Source organism: Polypterus senegalus, chromosome 13, assembly GCF_016835505.1.
Source record: "Polypterus senegalus isolate Bchr_013 chromosome 13, ASM1683550v1, whole genome shotgun sequence".
NCBI lineage: Eukaryota > Metazoa > Chordata > Cladistia > Polypteriformes > Polypteridae > Polypterus > Polypterus senegalus.
Window position 1 is genome coordinate 122,493,985 of NC_053166.1, and position 13,172 is coordinate 122,507,156.

Sequence of the window (13,172 nt, forward strand, 5' to 3'; positions counted from 1 at the left end):
GTTACACTAGATTCCTGAAAAATTATTAATGCGTAAACAAAGCCTGACCAGTGCAATGTTAACTTTAGACCAGTCAACCACCGAGAGAGATCTGCAACTGTAAAACAAGATGATAAACATACCTGAACCCAGGAAGGGATTTGAGAGTGTGGAAGGCTGCATGGGTTTGGTGACCAATGAATCCAGATTGACAAGAGACGCATTTGTGCCAAGGAAGGACTCTGGTGTTTTCCGAGCATTGGTACTCTGCATAGATGGAGGCAGACCACTTTGCTGAGAATCAAAGCATTTAGAGGAACTAGAAGCCATAGGTGTAAGCAATGTGCTTTCCATAGTATCACCTGCAGATAGATACAGCCAGAATCAACATTTGGTACCAGTGTCTTATTCCCAAAGTGACTGTGATTCTAAGACAGAGACAGCTGGGTGGAGAACAGCCAGTCATGCTTTCAGAGTACTTACTGGGTTTTGTTGAGCGAAGGCTGTCAAACTCTGAGAACTCATCCTTAGTGGTGCCATTCAGTACGCCAAAAACATCAAAGTCTGATTTACCTGCAAGTACAGAACATAAACAAGTCCATTCACCTTAACTACTAACATATTGTGCTCCACAAACATTAAAGGCATATCATAAAACATTTTATTTTTGTGTCTTTTAGTCACCCCATGTTGGTTTAACTGATGACAGAGTATCTGAATTTTCCCTAACGCATGATGCAAATGTCAGGGGACCGGCGCGATGCTCACAACACCCCAAACAGATGCATTTTGTTAATCAGTTTCTGGAAAATTGCCTCATGCACGACAGTGAAGTGTGTCCAAATGAGAACTTGAGCCTCCCCACCTCCTCCGTTGCTCGGGAGTCCTGCTCAGTATTAGCTCATTTATCAGCTATCATGGTGCTTCATGTGATACCATCAATACACAGCATGGTCTGAGGGAAGTGTGCAATTAGAGATTAAAAGTTAAAGAAAAGCATGTGAAAGCAATATCAGGTGGAAAGTGCGCCTCACATTTATGAGCCTCAAAGATGCTTTAACAAGCCAAAAGTATATTCATTGCTTGCTGCTATGAACATAATGAATGTGCCCTGGTATCAGTGGTGACTGACCGAGTTCAGCCTGTGTGTCCAAACAGATGACGAGCCTGTACCGCTCTTCAAGCCCTTCTTAAAAGCTCTGTATAAAGTCGGATTTTGTTTTGTAAAATACTTTCTTTTTATTCAAAATGTCAAAACAACTGTACTGGACTATAAATTAAGTGTAAAGACTTAAGACAATGTTCAACACAACTTGAAAACTTTAATTCATAATGAACAGTAAAGTATAAGTAAACATCATAGGAATACAGTAAATAGAAATGGGCATCCTGAAAGGCATAAATGGTGGCAAGAAAAAAATATTAAAACTCAAAAAATGGTGTAAAAACCAGCAAAAAAAAAGTTAGCATAGCAGCATTTTCCTTGAGGTCAACTGCCCTTCAAAGTGCACAAAATATCTGTAACTCAAATTTAGGGTATTTTATGTACAAGTAACACCACCCTTTGAGTTCTTACTTGCAACTGAACGAATGACAGTTAGTCTTGTTCTGGTTCATAGTTGCTCCTGGAGTGAATAGAAAAGCCGGATTTTTTGAAGTCTGTCCCTGGACTTTCCTCTACGTTCTTCTGTAGCCTATTAAGCAGACTACTACTTCTTCTTCTGTAGCCTGTTAGGCAGACCACTTTTATTAATGCCATTTGTTCCGATGTGGACAATGACAAATACAGCTGTATCAATACTGGGCAGGACCGACCCATACACTTGGAAAGGGGAACCAGTACAGCAGGCAGGAAACACACAATATGAGACCCCGTCTGCTAATAGCTCAGTCTCTCTCTAATGATCTGCAAAATCTACCATATACATTTGGATAACGACTTTTCTGGTTGTCTGCTGATGTTTCTGATGGCAAAAATAACAGAGACAACATATACCCAAATGAGATGGGTAGAAATGGTTGGACACATTCAGTTTTAAATGGTGTTTGCTTTACAGTTATATTCAACATTGACATACAGTGCCTCTTCACAATTTTCACATTTTGTTATGTTGCACCCTTATGCTAAAATCATTTAAATGTTGTTTTTTTTTCCCTTCATCAAGCAACAGTTAATACCCCAAAAGAGGTGACCAAGAACTCGGCTGAGCTCCCGAGAACCTGTGTGGAGATGGGACTAACTCACAGAAAGACCACCTTCACTGCAGCAATCTGAGCTTTATTGCAGAGTGGCCAGAGAGAATCCTCTCCTCAGTAACAGGCACATGAAAGCCCACTTGTAGTTTGCCAAAAAGGCTCCTAAAGGACTCTTAAGACTGTGAGGAACAAAATCCTCTAGTCTGAAGAAACCAAGACTGAACTGTCTGGTGTCAATTCTAAACATCATGTCTGAAGGAAACCAGGCAGAGCCAATCACCTGTGCAGTACCATTCCAATGGTGAAGCATGACGGTGTCTTCATCATGCTGTTGGGGTTGTTTTTCAGCAGCAGGGAATGTGAGACAAGGCAGGGTTTAACATAAAAGCAAAGAACCAAGTAGAAGTGTGCGATATGGATCGTCTACGAGAACATCTAAATTGATGTTTTTAATGATGTGCAAACTTAAATTATTGAGTACGTCATTCAATTTGCATTAAAAAAAAAAGCCTCTTTGTCTGTGTTGTGTTACGTCATAAGTGTGAGCCTCTCCTAGTGTTTATTGTGTTAACTGTGAGAGTAGGGATTGTACTGACAGTTTGAGCACTCATAGGTTTTCTCTGTTTTAACATTTCAGGGTGTTAATAATAAACATTAACAGATAAAGGAGTTCGGTGTGGTTTCATTACCCCTTTGTGGTGGTTTGCATGAAATGGTGCATCATGAGTCACAACGCAGAAGCTTCAGAGTTTAACCAGATTCAAGGCCAGAGTGCACTAGTACGGTGCGCGTGTGTTACACACCAAATACAATGGGATAACTTAAAAGTCACATGCGATCGCATTCGCTTTCTTTCCTCCCTCATACTGCTGGACCACCTTCACTTTTGTGGCGAGATTGTAACACAAATGTAAGTAAACACGGCTGAAACCGCTGCAGATAATAATCAGAAATTGAGATGAATGAGTCACAGCATATGGCATCGGCATGGTGAAAACCATCATTCCTCTATAAAATCCAAATTAAATGAAACTGATCTAGTATGGAGTCCTGCAGATGAGGAAAAAAATAAGTTCAAACAAATTATTTTTATTTCCGTACAAAGTATATGCCTATCAGGGGCATTTTATTTTGCAAGCTGTCTTGATTGAGGGTCATCGATTTCCAAGCAATTTTTTCTTTCATTATTTAAAACACAGAGATCCCCACCTTCCCGCCCTTATGGCTGCAGAAGTTGGGGCAGGTTGTGAAACAAGGGAGGGAGCAAAAAAGGAAACAAATTCTGTTAGCAGCTATTTAAAAAAAATAAAAATCACAGGAATTCAGAGAAGGCGAGTCTCTGCACACTGCCATTGAAAAAGAGATCAAGAGCTACTTGGAAGTACCCGAGGTGGATATAAATCCACTTCAGTGATGGAAAACAAGAACTGGGGAAACTTGCAAGAAAAGTACTTGTGCATCCCTGCCTCAAACAGCCCTTCTAGGAGGGTTTTCAGCACCAGAGGAAATGTTGTAACGTGTAGTGATGCTACTCGGAAGCCAGATCCTATGAACAAAATGTTGTTTCTGTCACACTCCTTGAAGTTTCCTCAGTAGAATTTAATTGTTTGATTTTTTTCTGATATCTTTGTGCAATATTGGATAGAACTTCAAGTTAGTAAGTTGTTTAAAAATGTAGGTTTGGGATTTTTGTATCTTTGTGCAATATATGACAGAACTTTTAAAACCCTGTGCCATATTTGACAGAACCTTAGGTTTTTGTTCTTTCTTGTATGTTGCACAATTCACCTTATAGCAGAGCAGTTTATTTCTATCCAAAACTAGGGGGCTTCACCCCCTGCTCACTTCCCTCTCCAACCCCTTGGCCTGTGCTACGTACCAGCCACTTCACGTCTCTGCCGCTCGTGTATGTGGATTTCACTTTCACCAAACAATAAATCTTAATTCTCGCTGATGCACCCCTTCATTGGGAAGAAACACTACTTTTTCCTGATGGTAACACAAATCTCTGACTTAAAAGTTTAAATCCAAACAATATATTCAGTCTCTTTTCGCGGTTTCGTTATTTCACTGAGTAATAATTTCCGTTTGTTTGCGCTAATGCAATCTTTACCATCATTTTGAGACTTTTTGAACTTATCTCTAACCTGCTCTGCATGTCTATCTATTTGAATTCTTTATGACGTTCTACTCTGTCATCTACTCTTTGTCTTTTATTTCCAGCCCCAGGCGTGGTTAAATCTCTTGGCACAAAGTCTCGTCTCGCGGGACCTGAAAGCATCTCTCTGAAAAAGTCTCATCTCGTTCCAGGATTTTTTTTATTATAATAAAGAGGTGTAATGTTCAGGCCCTGTAGTTCAATTATGATTAGTATTTTATTCCCTTTGAATTTACATTTTGTTTACATTAAAGTTAAGTTTCAGTGTTTCCATTTAAAATGCTCTAAATATAATAGTTTTGTTTTTTTTATCTTTTGCATAAATCCTGTAGGTCTCTTTGAAATGGTTTAGTCATACTTGCACTGTTTGATCTCAGTAATACTGTTTCCATTAATCTCATTAGTAAAGTATAAATAATATCCTATTAAGAAGGCCAAGCAAGATCATGAAGACTTTAACAGATTTTTAAAGGATGCAAACTATTGCCTAATTATCATTATCGTCAAGTCCCAGAAATACTGAGAAATAATTTTATGCTAATATCGCACACCCCTAGTAGTACTAAGTCATGTTCAATGACAACCTGCTCCAAAGTACACTGGATCAAAAGTTCACCTTCCAACAGGACAAGCACCCTAAGCACAAGGCAAAGACACCACAGGACTGGCTTAGGGTCAGCTCTGAGAATATCCTTGAGTAGCCCAGCCAGTGACTGGACTTGAACACAATCAAACATCTCTGGGGAGACCTGAAAATAGCTGTCTACTGACAGTCTTCATACAGCCTGACCGAGTTTAAGAGGATGTACAGATAAGAACCGTAGAAAATCCCAAAATCCAGGTGTGTGAAGCCTGTCGAATCATACCCAAGAAGATCTCCAGCTGTATGTATTCATGCCCTCTACTCTTAGAGATCAGAGGAATCAAAAGTATATATTAACATTCTTACCAAATCTGTTTCCAGGACCCGAACCCCAAGGATTTTGGGCTGGCTTGGATGATGAAACACTGCTATTAGATGCTGCCCATGGATCGGGGGGTTTGCTGGATGATGAACCCCAAGAATCACCTGAAACAGTAGCAGGTTTAGTTCCTGAAAATGAGAAAGAGAGGAAGAAAAAGTGTATAAACAGAGCACACTGGGGCTGACATAAAATCTTTAGCATACTTTTATGGAAATCAAATACAAATATTCTTGCAGATGCCTTTAGGTAATATAAATTGTGAATCTCCTGGCTTTAAACCCTATGTCCAGCTGGGCTATGCTGTTTTCAGCAATATAAAGTACGTGAGTCAGTGGCTGAGCAGGGATTCACAATTCTAGAATACTGGGAATCAAAGAATCTCAACACTTAAAAATTTAAAGCAGTTTTCTTACCTTAAAGGTAAGGTACAATTAAGTTTCACAAAAAATACTGCTTTAACACATCAAGCAAATCTCATCAATGTAGAAGGGCAGTGGAAAGGGCAGCAGGTGCAGTAACCTATGCACCAAGAAACATCCCAGCACCCACCACACATTCTTGAAATTAAGAATTTAGTAAAAATTGGTAAGAGTAAATAGCCACCAAACTCACATTCCTGAGTAGACTGCTGCATACTCAGAGCAGGAGAAGTCAGAGTTTCTGTAAAGAGGAAGAAATAGTTTTCTACTAGAATCAGACCACTCAGAGTCATACCGTAGGACTGCCAGGGGTCTGGGGTGGCCGCAGTGGCTCCCCCACCCCAGGGGTCTGCCTTTTTCTCAACTGTCAAAGGACCCCATGGCTCCAGCTTAGGGGCAGCAGGCAAAGCGTCCATCAGGTCCATCAGGGCAGGCTGGTAAGGGGAGGAACGAGTGGAGAAAAAGGCAAATGAGATTCAGAAGAAATTTAACTTAAAATATGGTACAAGCATATACCCCTACCAAGTTCAAACTCCTGCGTCAGTGCTAGTCAAAAAGACTAAGGCATTAGTGTCAAATAAAAACTACAAATGAAAGAAGTAAACATTAGGCTTAATATGTCCTCTGGCTTTATGGATTATATCCTGTGCCATACAAAACACTGTCTTCCTTTAGATATCCATCCTTTATGTTGGGCTCGCATTACATGGCTTTCAACATCCCCAAATACAACAAAAAAAAAAATAATAATAATAAGTGAACTGCTCACAGTGCACAACATTCTTTTTTGATCAGTTATCTTATCATCCACAGTGATATCCACAATCAAGCATAAACAAGATTCTTCCCATGACAAAGGACATTGGATTCTTACAACTTTGATGTCTCATGAAAACACAAGATGTGATCATTTCTTTTTGAGTGGGTCTGTCATAACAAAGCCACAAGAGCAGCTTCCTCTCCCACTTTTGCTCATTGCCGTTTGCATAACTTGTCTTATCTACTCATTCTAAAAGACTTTGAGCTGATAATTTTAAACATGCATGCATGGGAAAAAAAAAAAAGAAAAAGCACACACGGGGCGGCTACGCTAACACAAAGACTAGCTCAGACGCGTCAGCAATGGGTACATGCAGCAACTTGGCTCCAATCTGGGAATTTTGTCATTGATCTCAAAACTTTGTCTTTGACAGGAAATGGAACTAAAATTATGCAGTTTCTGCCTGTTATTAGTTGAGGAATCAGTACTGAAAAAAATTTCTAGCAGCACTGTGCCTTAATTGCTGCTGCTGAATGCTTATTTTAATCTTTCTTGAGGTCCAGACACCTCAGACCCAGTTCCAAATTACCACAAGTGAGCCACAAGGAAAACTGGCACAACCACAGGCTAATTCTAGCACTGAACTGACTACCAGAAACCTCCTACGTCTACCAACACAACTGAAGGCAATTGCATGCAAAGATCTGATGTGGGGTGTATTGTAGTCTGTCCAGGGGTTAGAATGGCAACTGGCCTTTACTCAGAATACTCTTCAAGAAATGTGAGAATATGCAGCTTGCTTTCTGAACATTCATATTATATTGGTGTTTGTTTTTGTCTCATCTACTGGCACCTAGCCTTAAGCTGAATAAGCATGCAAAATGTTCTCATATACCAATTTAGTGTTTTATTATTTCTCTGCTTTTCTTGACTTTGACTTTGTGCTGCTTTTAACTTGAAAATGTGCGTTACAATTTCCTGAGCCAATTTACAGTGAAGGATGCTATATAAAAGAAAAATGAATGGAACTGAAAACCACAGGTTAGTTTCTCAACTTCTGTTGTAGTCCCAGCATCAACCCCAAATATGCATACCTCTTTCTTTTTACCAGTTTTTGTAGTGTCCTTCCGACTTTCTTCAATTGCCATCTGTAGCCTTAGGTCATCACCACGTCGCAGTCTCTCCTCCTGAAAGAGATAAGGTCACACAAAGGGACCATAATTGCAAATCGCAGAGTGAAGTTTTTGCATATAGTGCTTTAAATGTAGCCAGTCTACTACCACTTAAGATACCAGGACCCAACACTACTGCATCACGTCTGTCAACCACACATGAGGAGGAAAGCATAGATACAAGAAAAAAACATCCATCCACCACATTAAGAATTACACCAGACTTTTGGGCAAACTAGCTCAGTTTAAAAAGAATTACATAAAGGATGCAACTCAATAATGCAGGGGCCACTAGAGTAAACATTGCATAAGAAATTTAGCAAAAACAGTAACCACCCAATCCATCAACCTTATTTGTACCTAAATGTAACGACCAATTCACCTAAAAACCAACCAGCCCCTTTATTGATACAGTTAGCAATACAAACAGCAGAACCACAAATCCAAATGCTCACACCACAAGCTACAAGCCAAATCAACCAGAAGCAGAAGGAACTACACACCTGCTCTGCTGCTTCTCGACTCATTGCCAGGGCAAGTTGTAACTGGAGTTCTTCTTCTCCGGTGGTCTGTGGTCGGGCTTGCTCAAGCTCTGATGATGTGCGCGGAGAAGTCGCTACAAAACAAAGATGACAAAATGTGACAAGTGTTATTCTGGTGGTATCCGAGCCCCATGCCCAAACCTAATAATACTGTGATGAAAGCAAATCTGTCACCCTCAACTATAAGAATAACAACCCAAATTATGAACATAGTAAGCTCCAGGACTGAAATGATGGTAAATTGTGAAGCACAATCAGTTCTTTTTTTTTTAGGACAAATGAATGTGGTTCTGCCACTTTTAGTTCAACTCATAGACCAAGTGTGAGGTTACAGCCTTGTCTGCTTTGGAGAATTTTACTGTAATCTCTGGTAACTAGAACAACTGCAAATGTATGACACTTCAAAGACCTGTCAATTCAATGCCAAAACTACCTCAAGAAGTGACACATATCACAAAAGTATCAGCGGACACTGAAGTCTGCCACAAATGAAGAGGTAGGGCTACTGCATAAAAGCCATACACCCAATTCTTTCAGGCCTAAACAAACCACATTTAAGACACACTGGTCAACCACATCACTGTCGCACAGAAGAGTAATCTAATCACAAAAAATAGGTCTACAGAACAGTTACCAGAATGTGAATTGCAGTACAGTCAACCTGAGATATATAGCAGAGGTACCAGCTTATGAACAGAGAGGCTATGGAGCAAAATTCAAATAATTTGACGTTACAGGCTCTCCATCTCACCCCGTCACTTTCAGAGTGCTTGGTATGGCAACCTCATGTGTAACTGGTGTGAACGGAAGAATATGCAATGCTGTATCTGCTACTTACACCCATGGTAGGAGGCAGGAGAACCACCGGACTTGCCATATTCCTGCTCTGAATAGCTTGTAGACAAGTTTGGTTGACTGGAGCCACGGCCAAAAGTGATCTGGTTGTTACTGCCAACACCAGTGGCAACCTGTGCCATACGCTCCTTGGTTTTCAAGGCCTGGGCTCGCTCCCCTTTTAACCTATCATCATCTTTCAGCAGAGCCACCAACTGCTTTGACTTCTCTCGCACATTGATTCCTTGATCTTTGCCATCTCGGTCAATATACTGGAAATCCTTCAGGGTCTGAATGGCAAAGATGTTCTCCTTGCACTGCTGAGCCACTCTTTCTGAACCAGTCTTAATCAGGTAGTCAAGAAGTGTCAATGCCTTGTACACATGCCTCCAGTTCTTGCCATGGTCGTTTAGTCGCCTCCAGATCATGCTCATAATCTCTGAGAAAGCCACCACATTGTAGGTCAGGTCTGCAATCTCAGTCATCAGTGAACTGGATGGCCCCCATGGGTCATTGGATGTGGCCTCACGCACCTTAATTTCAGCTTCAGAATAATTGTTGACGATGTTTTTCATCTGCCGCCTAATAGATGATGTTGTCATTTTGGCTGGTTGTTGCTACCCGGCAAGCAGGAGACCTGCACAGTTTCAATTCAAACTTAACAGTTTTGCTCCAGTGCTCCCAGGCAGCTAAGGCAGTTATCTGAAAGGTAAGGCAGAGGAAACAGGCTGCAATGTTCCCTGTACAGTTTCTGCCAAGACCATCTTCCTGTACTGTAAGTTCCTAGGGAGTGAAGACAGGCAATATCTACAAAAAAAAAAAAAGTAGACACAGAATTAGACGATACACACAGGCAGCTCAGCTGCATCTGATAGACAGTCCCTGTTTTATACAATGGCTTTCACAAGGTGCTCCACAGTAGTGGTTTTCAAGTAATAAGCACATAATTGGTCAACAGTGAAGTAAATGCTCTTTTCAGAATCTTTTGTGGTGACGTGTGCTCTGCTCATCATTATTTGCCTGCTTTCTTAATTGTATCTAAACGTCCACAGAAAAAGTGAATTAAATGAAACAAACAAAATAAAGCATTTAAAGAAATAAAGGAAAATACAAATAATGTCTTAATGTCCAAGAATTGTAAATGTGTCACTACCACACTTCTAAATGTAAAACAAAAAGGGGTCAGCTAACTAAACAATGAGTAAAAATGACAAATTGAGAAACTGGTTGGAATATAAAACCATGGGCCCTCAGGACTGATCTTGAGATCCACAGTTCTATATCATTAGCAAGAAAACTTATTTGCTGCCTGATATTAAGAGCACAAGCACAACACAGGGTGCGACGAGACCACAATTGTAAGTCAATATTTAGATAGTCAACTTTACAGGTAACTATACAAGGTACAAAATAGTTCCTGTACACATAGGGACGTACATGTAATCTTATACAAACACTTTGTAAGAAAATCAGCACACAACAACAAAAACACTTCTTTGCTTATAATGTATAGGGAAACGGCTGCATGTATCATTGCCATTATGAACATCACCTCACATCCTCTCTCTGACACACACGAGTTCTTTTAGCCAACTTATTACTGGATTTAATAGAAGTGTCAAAAGCTACTAGGGCTCATGTTTGCATAATGCCTCACAGTGACTGTGGCAGCCATGTCAGAACTTTTCTTTCTTTTTAATTGTGTTGTTTATAGTCTTCTTGTGTGTGTATATATTGATTTACCTATTTATACAATTATTTATTTAAAGAGCTTTGGTTAAAGGCCAAAAATCCCCTTGGGGACAAATAAAGTTTTATCTATCTATCTACCACCCATACATTCTCCCACAAAAGCTCCAGAGCCTACAAGTAAGCCAGGCAAATTTCCCACGCATAGTCGCTAGGAGATTGACATGCTTTCTTAAATAAAAAGTCCCACACAATCTTTAACTGAAGACAACATCGCAACCAAACAGTTACTCACATTAGAAGTCAACACACACAAGACTCTCAGGATGAAAACTCAAATGTGGACTGCTTCATCACAAAACCCACAAATCATCAATAATTAGACCCACCAAAACGTATTCACGTTGAATCAGAGGTGCGGTACAAAGTGTCGAATTGAATGTAAATGGTTAGCAGCTTCACCTGAAAGTTAAAGGATACAATACAAAACCAAGCCTGCGTTAGAAGGGAGGGCTCGCCAAATCAGGGGATCCACTAACATGGCGGTGACCCAAAGCAGCACGGTCACTACGTCGGCTACACTTGTAGATCCGAAGAGCAAAACTTTCTGCTCACTTTAGTGAGCCCTCTTTGAGTACGAAATCGCAATCCGTCGGACGTTAGCAAATGTTACAATCAGCTGAAGTATTACTTCTCAGACAACTCACATTCCACAGTGAACACTGCGCTGAAGAACAGAAGACAGCTCGGCCGCACAGGCGGCCTGGAATGCCCAAGCCAAATCGGGGCTCCGTAGGCCGTTATGAAATCCGCTAACTCACCATCACTTGCTTCTCGAATTACTTTGCCGGCACTAGACTCCGCTCAGCCTCGCCAGTGCCGGATGCACTAAAGGAAGCAGCCTTTCCAGGTCCGACCACAAAGACCCGTCTAATCGATCAAACAAGACCAAAATGAGCCCAGCCCACTTACAGCTAAGGACTACTGGCGATGGAGAGGTGGGGAAAGCTTGGGGGGTGGCAGCAGATGCGATTGTAAAGTTGGCCAACTTAACAACATGATTGGCTTGCGAAAAACGTGTTTTTGTATGGGATTGGCTATTCAGCTGTCAATCGCAAACACGAACCCTCACGTTCCACTTGACAGAAAGCACAACGCTTAACGGAGGAGGGGGAGGAGTCAAAGTAAGTCAGAAAATCATAACGCGATTTACCAAACAATACAATTTCTCTTCTCCACAACAGGTGTACGAACGCCAGTATTTGTTGCTGGAAATCGCGCTATTCTTATCATTGCAAAGGTTTCACGTAATACAAACACAACCATTTTTGTTTGCCAGTTTCTTTGCCCGTAACTACAGAGGCAAGCGAAGAGGCATAAATAATTTAATATATTCTTAAACAATTTAAACCTCCGTACATAAAAGTTCTAATTTATCCAACTTAATTAAACAAAAAAAACAAGCTCACAGTCTTGGTAGCCCTACCACTAACCAGCAAATCGCACATACTTTAACTGTCCTCGTCAGGCCTTCCCCAGCCAACATGGCGGGAATGGGCGTGGTCGCGGGCGGGTATTGGTGGAGCTCAGAGGCGGGGAATTCTGGGATTGACTTTTTGTTTCGCGGACGTAGAAAGAATGAGGCAATACCCTGCTTCACGTGGTGAAAGGCTAATCCTCTGGCTTTTACGTCTGTTCAAAGTGTAAAGTTTTTACTTTCGTTTTCCCATTCACGCTTTATCCTGACTTACTTTCCGTTGCTTAACTGCATTAATAACCAGGCAGGCATTTGTTTTGATGTACAAATATCGTTTGTGTACATACACAATGTGTGGTAAAGCCTAGGCGTAACTGATCAAACTGGAGTGTGTACTTTGTGACTAAGTATGTGCAGCTCAGTATAACAAAGAATAACTGAATATATAAACACTGTTGCAAAGATTTAGCAAGTGGTTGCATATGGCATCAAAACACGTGGAAAGAAGATCTGGAACAATATAATAGGCAGTAAGCAGCACATCATAACCACACGAGTACTCACACTTCAACGGACCGCTTTTTTCCATTGTCATGACAGGTTTGCTGCCGTCTCTTGTGTTGCATTTGCAAGCTGCCAGCTGTGCTTCTTTAGTAGTTTCTGACTTGTTTTCCTCTAAGTGGCATCCTTTAGCAGTTCTGCACATGCTCCTTTTATGGTTACCAAGGAAACACAGCTTAGAATTTGATACTTGAATGAGGATATTTTCATAAAAGTCATCGTTCTGAAAGTTGTTCATGGCAGGTAGAAATGTACAAATAAGGCAATCTGACACTGATGATGCAATTGTAGGTGTTTTTCCATTAGAGGCAGGAAATCAAAAGGAGGCATTACTTTTTACATTTATTATCTGGAAATGCACTGTGAACATTTGTGTACACAATTCACATGGAACATTTTGAGGACGTTAAATTAGACATT

At 40.7% G+C, this 13,172-nt stretch overlaps 2 protein-coding genes across 4 annotated transcripts in view; one reads left to right on the forward strand and one right to left on the reverse strand.

The window, feature by feature from the left end:
• The window catches only part of b9d1 (B9 protein domain 1), a 19,620-nt gene extending 16,802 nt beyond the window's left edge, over window positions 1-2,818 (forward strand). Inside the window, exon 7 of the mRNA XM_039775600.1 lies at window positions 2,145-2,818. Within this exon, the coding sequence (XP_039631534.1) occupies window positions 2,145-2,254 (110 nt within the window). The 3' untranslated portion in view covers window positions 2,255-2,818. The remainder of the gene's footprint in view (window positions 1-2,144) is intronic.
• The window catches only part of epn2 (epsin 2), a 15,310-nt gene extending 3,044 nt beyond the window's left edge, over window positions 1-12,266 (reverse strand). Inside the window, exons 1-8 of one of the 3 annotated variants that reach the window (XM_039775595.1) lie at window positions 12,225-12,266; window positions 9,030-9,832; window positions 8,153-8,265; window positions 7,572-7,664; window positions 6,013-6,151; window positions 5,283-5,426; window positions 463-552; window positions 123-341 (exon numbers count right to left, since the gene is read on the reverse strand). In XM_039775595.1, the coding sequence (XP_039631529.1) occupies window positions 123-341; window positions 463-552; window positions 5,283-5,426; window positions 6,013-6,151; window positions 7,572-7,664; window positions 8,153-8,265; window positions 9,030-9,627 (1,396 nt within the window). In that variant the 5' untranslated portion in view covers window positions 9,628-9,832; window positions 12,225-12,266. The other 2 variants (XM_039775593.1, XM_039775594.1) reach the window with 2 other exon arrangements.
• Window positions 12,267-13,172: the final 906 nt, after the last annotated feature.